This window comes from Leuresthes tenuis, unplaced genomic scaffold (assembly GCF_036924035.1).
Source record: "Leuresthes tenuis unplaced genomic scaffold, fLeuTen1.0.hap1 SCAF_5, whole genome shotgun sequence".
Taxonomy (NCBI): domain Eukaryota; kingdom Metazoa; phylum Chordata; class Actinopteri; order Atheriniformes; family Atherinopsidae; genus Leuresthes; species Leuresthes tenuis.
Window position 1 is genome coordinate 10564503 of NW_027325359.1, and position 13388 is coordinate 10577890.

A 13388-nucleotide genomic window follows, 5' to 3' on the forward strand; every position below is an offset into this window, starting at 1 on the left:
CAATTCAATCTTTGAAAAAATATATTGAGGAAGGAAAAAATAAATAAAAAAAATAATCACAGAATTGAAGCAAGAGTTGAGATTCAGTCTTTAGTGAAAGGTCAGCATTTAATAACAAAATAAAATAAAAAGAGTCTCAGTCTGTCATTAAAAGACCTCTTGAGCAGCTTAGTAATGAAATACGTTAATGCCTGTCAATTTTCAGTTGCACCAATAAAACGGTGACCAGGGTGAAGTTAAAAAGAAAACTCCAGTATAATGGCATTTGTGACTTGAAATGACGCACAGTAAATACACACAAACAGACACCATTTAACGGTGAATCCCTTCTAAAAAAAAAAAAAAAAAAAAGTTTTCAAGTAGATTGTCAAATATCTTATTATGAAGATGTATAAAAAAAAAGAAAAGAGCAACTAACTTCACTCTAAGTTACATTTAAACAAGGGTGGATAAAGATAAAAAAAAAATAAATACGTTTCTTTTTTTTTTCTTTTTTTAAATCAGCAGTGGAGCTATGGTATGTCTTTGATCAGATTTTAATTTGTGAATAAACTTAAAAAGCAACCGTGTATCAAAAAGCATAAAAATATGCTTGTTGGATTTAGAACCAATCCATAAAGAAAGCACCTTGTTGCTTTCGTGCAACATGGAATGCTGACTTGAGCCCATTACAAAAAGATCCAGTCAGGCTTCATTCTTGAGGAAGCCAGACTGATACTACCTTGTTGCAATCAGTGATCTGTAGACCAAACTGGCTCAGAACTGTGTGGAGGCTAGTCTTCAATTTTTAGCCAGCCTTTTTTATAGTCTATGAGCAGCTCCAGGTAGTACTTCCATTCTGGCTCACTATCATACCTGACCTCAAATATAGTCTTGAGAGGGTTGGTGTGAGCCTCATGGATTTGCAGCACCTCTCCTCTGTACCACACCTCTGATTTGTCATCCTCCTCATAAAGATGGTGGATCCTCTTTCCCACCAAGTCTGGGTAGTAGAGTCTCATTGCCCTACGAGCTCTCTGGACGGATGAGCGCAGGACCCATCGTCTCCGGTGTTCAGCACTGTGGCAGGCAGACAGGTAGGGGCAGTATTTGATCTTCAAGAGGGACCTGTGCTTATTTTTTGAAGGGCTGCTAAGGGGCCTCAAGGCATGAGAGAAGCCTCTTTTTCTCTGCAACCTGTGTTTTACTTTGGGTGTCCTACACAGATCCCTTTCGCTGCTCACACCCTCTTTATCATCAGCATGTGACTGCAAAGAATCAACACACGTCTGAGACTCCGACACCGCTTGGTAGCGAGCCTTTTTTCTGTTATGACCCTTAACGAGCATCTTCCTTAGTTTCAGAATCATGCCTGAACAATTCTTGGACTCAACCCGAGGTCCTGAGGCCTGATCATCAGGCAACAGATGACAGGATTTCTCCGTTTCTGTGTCACTGGGAGAGGGAGACAGCTCATCTAATGTTAAAGGACACGTCCATGAATTCTCAGAGGTTGGGCTTTGTAAAGTGACAGAGGAATCCTGCTCTTGAACCATGTGGGCAGTTCCTTCATTCTCAGTCTCATCAGCAACACAGTTTGTCTTTGTAAATGTGTCCAGAACAGCTGTAACAACTGTCCTCTCTGCAACAGCTGCCTCGTCCTCACCTGACCAGTCTTTATCTGTAAACATGCGCCTCGAACAGCTCTTTACTCTGCTTTTAGTTCTGCGCCTGCCCAAATGGGATTGTGCTTCCTGGTCCTTCGTATATCTCTGACAGTGTGAGACCGACGGTGAGGCTGGTGAAGTAGCGATGTCTGAAAATGCAGGAGTCCCTCTGCTGTTGGACACTTCATAACCTCCAGCTTGTTCTTTGCTATCAGGATCCATATTTAGTCCTGCAATAGAAGAAATGTCAGGATCAGGAGGAGTCAGTAAAAGTAGCGGAATTTTTAAAGAGGTACAATATCGAAATATCAGGTTGCATACTAATAGAAAAGAGAAGGGTTAAGGCGTTAAAAGAATTTATTTTGTCCTCATGGAAACACACTGGGGCGCAGCAAGTCAGAAAAGGATTTTCAGGAAATCTGATTCAAAAGGAAAAAAAACAAAAACAAGAAAATTTATAAATTTGTTTTCCAAAAGGCGGTTCCTAAAAAAAGGCAAACTATCTGCCCCAATGCCCAACTCTTCCAATGTGGGTTGACAAATCAGTGCTCCCAGGGCACTTTAAGCACACAAGGACAAAAAGAAACTAATATCAGCTGACACATGGTGATTAGACAGCATGATCCTCCACCATGAAACAGTCTTTCAGCAGAGACAGAAGCAAAGGTTGTCGAAGTAAACACGAAGGCTGGGAACAAAGTCAGCTGCTGCATGCGATGCCATCAGTCAGGGACAAACCAGCAGCGCGGCTATGCAGGACAAGAGCAATGTTCATATACCAAAGTCAAGTGCTCCCAAGCCATGTGAACCGATAATAGTGTCAGCAGTGAACAAAAATTTAATTAAGCCTGAGTCAGTAAGCAAATGCATGTGCTCATTAAAATAATCGCTGTTGAAAGACAGATGCTGGGAGAAAAAAAAAAAGACCTCTTCACTCCAATTATAATCGAAAAATCCCCTAAAGAGTTATGGTGAATTTACAAAGTATTGACTGTGTAGCCGAGGCCCGATTTAACTTGATTAAAGTAAATGTCTACGTTATGATAAGCATATTGTACTTTAGGTTACTCTCACAAGCTTCTTCCAGCACCCACCCAAGCAAAACAACGAAATATTAAGCTACATTTTTGCTGACTTCCAAAAGATTTAATAAGACCAAAAAGTCTAAAACTCATAGCAACAGAATCTAATGTATATAGGTTTGTCCCTTCAACCCCACACAATATCAGAAGTTGATGTGACAGAGAACTGTTAAGCCACACTTGCCTGTGACTCAACGGCTCCCGTGTGTGGGTTCTTGCAGGAACTAGACCGTTATACGCCAACCATCACCTTCTCCTGAAAACACTTCTCTTCAACCCACAAAAAAAAAAAAAAAAAAGCCACAGCAAACCCATCTGTGTTTGTGCCTTCACCTGGTAATGCCATGCCAGCCTGCCCTCCCTCTTTTAGTTATACATTCACAAATTAGTGCTTCATTTTCCAATAATCAGTCCAGCTCAGCACCCCCCCCCCCCCCCCCCTCCTTCATACCCACACAAGTGCAATCATGCAACTTCTTGTGATTAGTTATAAGAAGTTTAGCAGAAAGGTTTCCTGCTTTCTAATCAGAAAAAGCAGAGTGGTGAGATTGAGGGACAACATAAGAAAATAAATATACCTGGACTCTCTTTTGGACATCAGGAGAGGTTGACTCTGTAAAAAATAAATGGATTTTTTAATTTATTTTAATTTATTTAATTTTTTTTTTTAAACTGTGATCTGTTCTTCACAAAAGGGCCATAATATTGAAAACTTAATCACTCAACAAAAAAGAAAGACTGTTGAAGGGCAAGAAACGCTACAGATAAAAATATAATAAAAAAATATTTAAATATAAGAGTCATTAAATCACCACAAAAAAAAATGCACCAAAAGGGGATTTCCAGATATCTGAAAGCTAAGGCAGGAAGTTATGTTCGGTGATTGTGTCGCGTACATCACACGGTCAGCTTATCAAACTAGATGCAAAATCTTTCAAATAAGCCAGGATGCTGTGAAAGATGTGAATAAAGAAAATCATACAAACTTGATCTTATGGTTTTCATATTCTCATTTTGAATTTGATGCCAGCCTCATGATATGCAGAGACTGGGTTACTTCTGTGTTTTATCACATGTACTTGTGACATCCTCTTGCTGAAATATGGCAGCATACATTACTCCCAAACCTGTACGCAGCTGGCAGGATTAAAAAGGTGTGTAGCTACTTGCGACATGTGTACACATGCAAATCTAAACCGTCACTGATGTTGGCTTTCTGAGCTGTGTTTTATTGAGAAACCAGATGGTCCCTCTCCTGTTCAGCCGGGAGGATGCAGCATCCACAATCCTTTATGTCCTTTCGTCAGATGACAGTAAAGTTTTCCACTACAACTCTGAGGCTTTTTTAAAAATTATTATTATTTTTTTTTATTTGCATTTGTGAATTGTGTAAAAAACGTTGTTCATTTCAAGCCAATGCAGTACTTGCATTCTGTTTTATTCATCTTTTACATGATGAAATTGGGTGAATTTCCACGATTTTTGTGGTCTGTCAGAGTTATTATTACAAACAAATGACATATCCCCCCCCACAAGGAGAACATAGTTCTAACTCATTGCTGACAGGCAAACTGTACTTCATTGAAAAAAAAAAAAAAAAAAAAAAGTTAAAAAATAAATAAATTGCTTAGAGCTGGCGAGTGCTGTTGTAACTGGAAACGACATGAAAAACACTTGAGAGGAGAAATTAGCAAACAGCTAATCTGACAAATCTGGTATGGAAGCATCAGAGAGATAAACCCATATTTTGTTGGAAAAAAAGAAAACAATGCACTATCCAACTCCTTACAGATTAATAAACAGTAGAAAATCTTATCCTGTACTTTAGGAGCACAGATCAGTGCTATGCATCAAGTAATTCTGAAGTGAATACGTACTCACCCAGATGTTTGCAGACGCTGGTGTAATACAGGAGGTTGACCACATCTGTGTAGATGTCAGGCAGGTGTTTGAGGGACATCAGCCTCCTGAGCTTGGAGGAGTAGGCCCGCTTATGAAGCTGGATGAGGATCTTCTCTTCAGACAGCGTCGTGGGCCGCAGCTCCACTTTGTGCTCCTGCAACACCTGATCGATGAAGCTACCCTCGACCGTGGGAAACAGCAGCTCCTTCACCACCAGCATTGGGAGGAACACAGCTCCTGTGCGCATGACATGTGGAAAAGGGCAGCGCTCCTGAGTGGTGTACTCCTTCAACCTCTCGAGGATGTTGTGAAGTTCCAATTTAATTTCCTTGTTGATCCACACCTCTCTGGCTTTCAGGCCGAACAAGCCGGACACTTTCTGGACTTTGTTTGACTGAGACACTGGTTCAATTATTTCCAGCTGAGACAACCACTTTTTGAGGTCTTGCTCTGAAGAAGCGGACACAGATTTGGATACGAGCTTACACAGTGAATGGTGTAGCTCAAAAAAGTGCTTGCGGACTGGCATTTGGAGTTTTTGTTTTGTTGTGAGCACAGTCACCGGCTGTGGTGGTGGAGGTGGCTTTTCTGGGACCAGAGCAGATTTACAGTGCTTGCTATCGGGGACAATAATCTTGTAGGTGGAAAGTTTAAGACAATGAGGAGGAATGTTTTTGAAATGTACTTTGCTCTCAGGCAGCTGAAGTGGAGAACTGGATTTGGGTTGATGGGTGAACACCTGTTCAGGCATGGAGTCCACCTGAGATGATGATGATGATGATTTTATTTGAGCAATCGACTCTGCAGGTTTGGACTTTTTTGAAATCTCACTCTCACCTGCACACGAGGGCCTATTTTCAGGTTCATCAGATTTGCATTTCTCTTTCAACAACATGGGCCCACTGTCGGGTGAACCAGTCTCTTCAGGCTCTATTTTGACTTTCACTTTATTGAAATCATTTTGGGTCTCTGCAGAATTATCTACATTTGATGGATCTGCTCTTTCTACTTTAATATTTTTGGGTTCAAAGACACCATCCTTCTGTGCTGGATTATCTGGACAGATTTCTTTTGAAACTTTACAGACAACAGGCTGCTGATCACTTTGATCTGGCCTATTTTCTTTGACATTTCTTTGTTCGGACATCTGGGCAGCTCTCTGAGGAACCTTGTCTGGATACAACACCCCTGAGGCCTGCAGGTGTGAGTGGTATGGTGCTAAGCTGAATACATTGTCAATAACTGGCATAGGAGGAGAGTCAATTTTATTCCCTTCTTTAGCATTCTCATTTTCCACCTTTTTTTGTTTGTTGTTGAGTTCCACCTCATATAAATCCTTATCCTCCTCTTCTATTTTAATAGGCGGAGATGAGTGAGAAATGCCTCTCTTCAGGTACCTTTTATGAACAGTAGTTGCTACATTGGACATAAACCCATTGTGCTTACTTCCTGTTGTAACAGCAGGGGAATAGATAATTTTTCGAACATTTGCGCTATTTGGCACAGCTGTGTGGATTCGATCTGAACTGTGACTGGGTGACCGGGTCAGCCATGATGCTGGGGAAACAGGAAGGCTGGTTGTCGGTTTCACTTGGGCTTCGCAGGGGGAATAGTCTAGGAGTCTGTCCACATTCATGCCAGCCGATGCATGTACCGGTGCGTCTCTGTGCAGGCTAGTGAGTGGGTGAAAGAATCTGCCAATTTGTATGCTGGATGGTGAGACGGCAGGTTGGTTCACACTTCTGGCAGGGCTGCTTCGATCCACATGTAGGAATGCTGAGGTACTGTGTAGGGGGTTAACATGCAGACTGGTGTTGGGTTTGTCCTTGGATAAAGGGTGACTCATATGCTGGCTGGATGGGGAAACATTTATATGACTTGAGTGAAACGTAGGTGATGAATGTTGCCTTGTTAAGGGACCTCTGATTTGGCTTGCATTTAAATGAAATCTTGGTACAGTATAATATGGGTAGTCAAAGCCCTGAATGAAGGAATGATCTGGCATTATTTCAGGGCAAGACAAAGGAATTTCAGCATGAAGTGACTGAGGAACTATGTAATGCTCCCGAGGGTTTGAGACAGTGTGTTTATGAAGAACAGGGACGTCTTCTCCCTGCTTATTGCCACTATCTTTACACTGTGTCCTTTTTTCTACCTCCCCATTTGTCTGGGAGTAATAAAACACAGGGTGCTGTGCTAGCTGGCCATATTTGGACATGGGAGAACGTTCCTGATAATCCTCTGAGGTCATATGCTCATATGTGGGACGGGAGGCATATAAGCTGGGATAGCCTCCGGCGGAAGTCTGTAAAGGCTGGCTGTGTTCACTTAAAGAACCAAAGAGCGTGCGAGTCGGGTTGCAGGGGTAACTGTTGTAGTTTGGCTCAATCACAGAAGGCAAAGTCCTAGCACTACCTGGGCTGTACGCCTCCATAGTCATCCTCTTCAGTTGTTCTGCGCCGCTCTCATACTGCAACCCTCTCTGTTGCAGCAGTGCGTCTTTTCTCTGAAGAGGCACTTTTTCAGTATAGTGAGCTGCCGTTTGCATCCAGTCATGCTCATATATGGTGTTTGGCATCCTCGGAGAGACATGCTCCAAACTGTACCGTTGTCCTATTACACAACCCAGCTCATTACAGCAGGGGTTGTGTCCGTAAACTGGCTTAGGAATTGCTATGTAAACAGAGTTTTGAGATGAGGGGGGAGAATTCTCACCTCCAAGTTTTTGTTTTCCAATAGCTACTGATGTAGCGACTGTGGGACTGCTGATCTCAGGGCTTTTAGTGTATAGCATAAAACCCTGTTTAACTGAGTTGTGACGCTTAGAGGAAGAGTGGGAATGGCCTTCCTCTGATGAAGTGCTGTCTTGTCTGTATATCACGTGGTTTTGTCCCTCCATGCCAGTGAGGTGACTCACAACACGTCTGTCATCCAACGGGGAAGTCTTTGAGTTGGTCCAAGGAGGAGTGAACCCTGCCCCGTCTTTTCCTCGGGGGTCGTAAGTAAAATAGGCCCCATTGTACTGCAATGTCTGCTTACCGAGGAAACCAGACACAGTTTGTGGTTTCGCCAGTCTCGTGGATGCCATTCTGCCATCAAATAAGGGCATCTTGCTTTGAAACGCTGGGTCTGCGAGGGTCTGCCTCAGATCGCGGCTCATCCTGTGGAAACTTTATGTTGGTGCACTAATATGGCTCCAAACCTGAGGATATACACATGAAATAAAAAAATTAGATGGTGGGATTAATGATTTAAATGTGCTCTTTATAGAAAAGTTGACTACAGCTATCAAAATAATTGGTAAAAGCATTACCTATGACTTTACATTAAAAAAAAAAAAAAAACGGCAGCTGAGGTGAACAACTAAAAAACTTCCCAGGCGAACTGGATTTTCTTGTAATATCACTTTGCCCCTCTAGATGGGACATGAGTCACCGTAGTGTCTTGTCTGTCCAGAAGCCAGCAGAAGAAGAAGCAGTAGCAAACAAACAAACAAACTCCACGCTGACAGAAGGGAAAGACCAGTAATGCTGAACACATCAAGTACAACAATTGCGGAGGGTTCCTTGCAAGTGAACATTTGCCACCACCCTCTCCCAGAAAAAAAACATGTTTAGCAGCAAATGATATAAAGATGACAGAAAAAGAGCCAAAACAGGAGTAAATATTGGTGTTGTTTACTGGAGACAGCTTTTAGGCAATAAGGGACTGAGATGTTATGTAGATGTGGTGTGATGTACTGAAGGGGACCAGTAGCAGTTTGCTCCAATGTCTTCGATACCAGAAGGAAAAGTAATAAAGAAGGCAAGAAAAACTGTTTAGAGGAGAGTACTGTTACTGTGCATTGGGTTGTAAAGATTGCATGGTAAAAATGTAGGACAAAGACCAAAAAAGCTAGTTCCTTTTTTATACCAAGATGTAGATGCAGAACAACACGTCTGCCTTCAGGTTCTGTTTTTCAACATATGGTTTCTTTAAGGGTCTTTCTGGCACCTGCTTGACATACATCAACACCTATAAATCTAAAATAAATACCATATATCTCAGTGTGGTGCAATGCATTAATCAGGTCTTGCTTCGGCAAAGATACTACAAATAAGAGAAAAGGGATACACCGCTGAGTTTTCTTCTGTGTTTGAGCTAAACGCTGAGCTAATCATATAAACTATACAAATATTAAAGTGCCATGACCAGCGCAAATATTATTAGCAGTGAGATCACAATTACTGTTTGCTCATATTACTGTTAATCGGCTGCTGTTCATGACTTTAAAAAAAAATAATTAAAAGAGCCAGCCAGCAGGCTGGAAAAAAATCATTTGTAAATGAACCAATCAATCAAATAGGAATGGAAGCGTATATACCTTGTCAGGCAAAAATCTGACCACTTTGTGAGAATCATTTTTGACGACCAAAGTTACAAAGTCCACCTTCAACATCTATGCAGAGCTTGCTCATGAGAACTACTTTTCACACACATAACAGAGCCATCATTAGATAAGAGCCAGCTTGAGGCATTTTTTGCAACCTTGACGAATGTTGTGGCTTATCACACAGGTCTCCCACAGCCCTCCCTATCAGCTGATGCACATGCCACACATGTGGCATAGAATTATTATCTGAGGAATGTGTGACTATGATTTATAATTCAGTGAATTTGCGAGGGACATCGAAGAATGAAAAACACAAAGAATGAGAGCGTCTTCGTACACAGTCTATTGCCCTTTAGGCTTTGCAGTTGCCATAATCCCCACAGGTGACCAATGGCAGTCTTCACTTCAGGTCACATTCACAAATATGGGAATTACAAAATGACTGAGCAACTACAATATGTTTGAGTCATACTCTACCTGTTATGGTCTTGTCAGGCTTATTTCAGTCAGAATCTGTCATCACCATCATATCAAAAGGTTCAGGCAAACCAGAATTTATCACCTGATCTGACACTATTGACATTCTAAGACAAAACAGCAATGCAGGCTTCATGTTTCTATTCTGCATTTTAGTACCAGTTACTTATACCATAGTTTCTTTTTTGTGCACTTTCAAAGCTGGGCTGAAGCTAACCCATATTTTCCTTTGAACTAAACTGCTAATTACTCTGCCAGAGAACTTACTGGTTTGAATGGGGGAAAAAAAGTGTTTTGTCTGACTAATGGTTCAAAACTCAAAGCATTCGGTTATTCGTTAGCAGCTGGGAACAGTGAGTGGTTGAAAAAGTTGGGTTTTTTTTCATGTTTTTTTCTTTTTTGGGTGGTATTTCTGCGACATACAAATAATTTACAGCAAGCGTAAATCAGCATCAGTCAAATCTATGTGGACTCTGAGATACAAAACATTTGACAACATTTCAGAAAAACCTTTTAAAAAACAGTTTTAAAGTTATCACTTAGACCTGTTGTGCAAACACACTCAACTCATCTAAAATGGAAAAAATACAGAATTGCCTCTTCTGCCCAAAGAGCTGCATATAAAAAACAAATGTCAGTTATGCCATTTCAGGCAAATATAAAAATGCGGGTTATTGGCAGTTGTTTGACAAACCGACTGGTTACATCTTGGTCACAAATCTTTCACTGCTTTGCTAAGGGCAACATGAATCATGATATTAAATTAACATCAAATAAAGATCAAACCACCATTAGAAATGCAGCTCTCGTCAGTTCACAGCTCCGCAGCCTTAAGAGATGTTATCAGCTCATCCTGTTGGCACCTTTCAGAAAGGGAGCAACAGTCTGGTGACTTATCTGCACAGTGAGGAGAAATGCGGTTTCTGTGCATGGAGGAAACTGCGAAGGGCTGTTTTCGGACTGAAAGAGGCGCTCTGTCAAGTGCGCGCGTGCGCGCGCGGTTTGCTGTGTGAGTTGGAGTGTTCTCCGACCACCGTGATCTATAGGGCAAGGGTGACAGAGTGTGACTTATGAAACTAAACCGTCCGAACTGACAAGCCATAAACCACGCGAGAACAGGAAAGGCACAAAAAAAAAATTCACGTTATTCCAGTCTGTCCAGCAATCATTAATCAGTTTTGCTGTAAACCAATTTATCAGGTCGAGATATGTTGGAACAAGCCAGCAAGTTCACATGACGTGACAAAAAACAGACAGAGAGGGGGGGAGAAACATTATTTCCGCCAGCGCGTCTTAGCCCATCTAATAAAAAATGACTCATGTGCAAACATAAAACGGAACTTAAACTCCTAAAAGTTCCTCATCAAGCTTCCTCTGACATCTTGATGATTTGCATGTCGTAAGAAATGTTTATACACGAGCTTGATGTCCAGCCTGCATCAACAGCCGGCTCAAATAAATAGGAGGACGCAAATATTATGGAAATTATTTGCGCGTAGAGCTTGGCTTTCGATTATAGTGCGAGTCATTTCCATACAGGCTGCGAACGCGTCGCAAACCACGGTAAAACTAAAACCACACTGTGGCAAAAACACAACGTTTCAGACACCGAGGACGTGTGGCGCTGTTTTGATTGTATGGAATAGTTTCACGGTCTTTCTGCTGTCCAAAAGGACAAAACGACTTATTTCGCAATCTGCTTCATAACCTGTTCAAATGTCAAAAGAAAGAGTAGTTAGTAAAACGTCTTACCTCACCGCTGTCATAGATGATCTCCACATACACTCCATGAAACCCAGCTTTTAAAGAAAAAAGAGCAGAAATCTTCCCTCTGCTCCGGGAGTTGGTTCAGCCGTGATGCGCCAAAATCCCACCAAGTGAAAAGTAAGGCATGCCAAAAGGTTTGCGCAGCTGGACCGAAATCCACCAGGCTTTTAGTGAAGTTAACAAAGTGAAGAAAAGACAAAAGGGAGGAGGATGGTCTTTGATCAATAGGCGGAGTCATACCCTCAGTCTAACCAAGGCTTGTTTTCTTCACATGTGATGTTTTCCCGCTGGTGACTTCCTCGCTTTTATTGGCTGTATCCTCAATGCCCGGCTGCCTGCTGGCACCGAAATTAAGCGAGGCATGTTTTTATTATTGTTATTTTTTATGATTATTGTCATTCATTTGATTCACTCACAGATTGCGCAGCTGTGTGTCATTGGGTTAGCTTTGGTAAAGGCTTTCCGTCCCTTTGTTTATAAATTAATGAAGGATTTAACGCATGACCAAAGCGTGAACTTTTACAATCAAGTGAACAATATACTGTTGCATGGTTTCCTTTTGCATACCATAGATAGGTAAGCACGGTGCAGTTTAGAATAGAAGCATTTTCTCACAGAAAAGTGAAACATTCAGCAAAGCACGAAGTTGACCGAGAGGCACTGAAATCTAAAAGAAAAGGATAAGGGCATCATTTATGACAACATCAATGGCTTGCACTGCTGTGAAAAAGGAAGCTCTATTTGTTCGTTTGCTGACCTCATCTTCATGTTGAGGGTTAATGGTTGACTTTAGCTGACCAAAGTTAAAATGAGGCCATTACAGCAAACACTGTTTTGCCTGTTGTTACTGATCACGACCCACATTTCACCTCAGTCTGACTTTGTCCGTGAGCAGGATGATCACTTTACTCTCTGTCAGCACAAATAAATCAACAGTAATGTTTCACTTTGCAGCCCGCCTGTCCCATAATAAAATGATCACATTTGGAGATGTACATTCTTCTGATCTTGCTCAATTCAAACTGTGAATGAGTCAATTTATTGTTGCACTTGCATCATGCCCGCCCCTCCTCACCTGTGAGCCAGAGTCTAATTTATTTGTCCCATAGGGGCTGCCACAGTTTAGTCTAGACAAGTTGGTGGCTTCCTATCAGTCCCAGTGGCCCCACAGGTAAAGAGATGCTTGTCATTGGGGGGGGGTTGACGGAAGAGGTGGTGGGTTCTTTTCCCCCAAGGAGCTCCCTCATATCTCCCCAATTTCCAGTTACCATAGCATTACAGCTTGAGGCGAACCAGCACAGGGCATCAAGGGGCAAATCGTCAAACATACAAGGCAAAACTGATGTATAAAACACATACAGTACTGAACACTGCTGTGGGACATATGATGTAGATTTGAAAAGCTGAAAGCTGCAGGGTTTTCAGAAAATGAACCGAAATCACACGCAGACATGCTGGTTGGCAAGGATGCGAATGATTACACAGACAGAAGAGAAACTGATTGACTTCATTTAAAACGATACGCTGCCTTCTGTTACCTCATGCTTACATCAGTATTTACTGACATAATAATTTACAGTTCTCTATTGTCATTTTTTTTTCTATTACAATGCAAGTTTCCTTTAACCAAATTTACATGAATATTTATCCATTTATCTATCAACAACATCAGCTTGGGTCATTTAAGGTGAACATTAGAAGTTGTCATTAGAAGAGTAAAGTGTTCTTCTGAAACAGGTCCTATCTTGAACAGAGAGAGGGAATCACAATATGGGAAAGCTTCTTTTGTGCTGCTTTATTCTGATTCAGTATGTTATTTTTCCAAAAGTAGATGACTCACGTGCACAATGTTTTTCCAATATTCATTTTTAGTATCGGTTTGTATTTTTATGAGAAATTCAAAGACCACCACACATGATATTTCTGATTGGCAAAAGATGTAAGTTTATAACCCGTGTGTGTAATATCTAATATAAATAATGAATAATAAATGGCTATATGCCACAAACAGAAAAGGACTTGAATAATACATTAATAACTGCTGGCTCCTTCGTGAATTCAGGAGATGTTTACCACTTTTAAAGATCTCAGAGACGGTAAAGTGAGTTGTGGTGACACGAGGAGCGGAGCAGGTGATCTCTC

General features: G+C 41.4%; 1 protein-coding gene across 3 annotated transcripts; it reads right to left on the bottom strand.

Annotated features, from left to right (window-relative positions):
- Window positions 1-474: 474 nt before the first annotated feature.
- cunh15orf39 (chromosome unknown C15orf39 homolog) lies at window positions 475-11498 on the bottom strand. Of its 3 annotated transcripts, XM_072385914.1 has the most exons (4): window positions 11232-11498; window positions 10269-10519; window positions 4610-7832; window positions 475-1876 (listed from the first exon to the last, which is right to left on the bottom strand). In XM_072385914.1, the coding sequence occupies exons 3-4, from the start codon at window positions 7788-7790 to the stop codon at window positions 774-776; spliced, it is 4284 nt and encodes a 1427-aa protein (XP_072242015.1). In that variant the 5' UTR covers window positions 7791-7832; window positions 10269-10519; window positions 11232-11498; the 3' UTR covers window positions 475-773. The 3 variants fall into 3 exon arrangements, with proteins under 3 accessions (XP_072242015.1, XP_072242016.1, XP_072242014.1); XM_072385915.1 differs by lacking the exon at window positions 10269-10519 and having other exon boundaries at window positions 11237-11498; XM_072385913.1 differs by lacking the exon at window positions 10269-10519 and having other exon boundaries at window positions 11232-11497.
- Window positions 11499-13388: the final 1890 nt, after the last annotated feature.

Excerpts from the sequence above, each read along its gene's own strand:
- cunh15orf39 (XM_072385915.1), bottom strand. The coding sequence starts at position 7,790 with ATGAGCCGCGATCTGAGGCAGACCCTCGCAGACCCAGCGTTTCAAAGC. Across the intron at positions 1,877-4,609 it reads CAGCGTCTGCAAACATCTGG|GACTAAATATGGATCCTGAT; the intron begins GTGAGTACGTAT and ends CTTCTATTGCAG.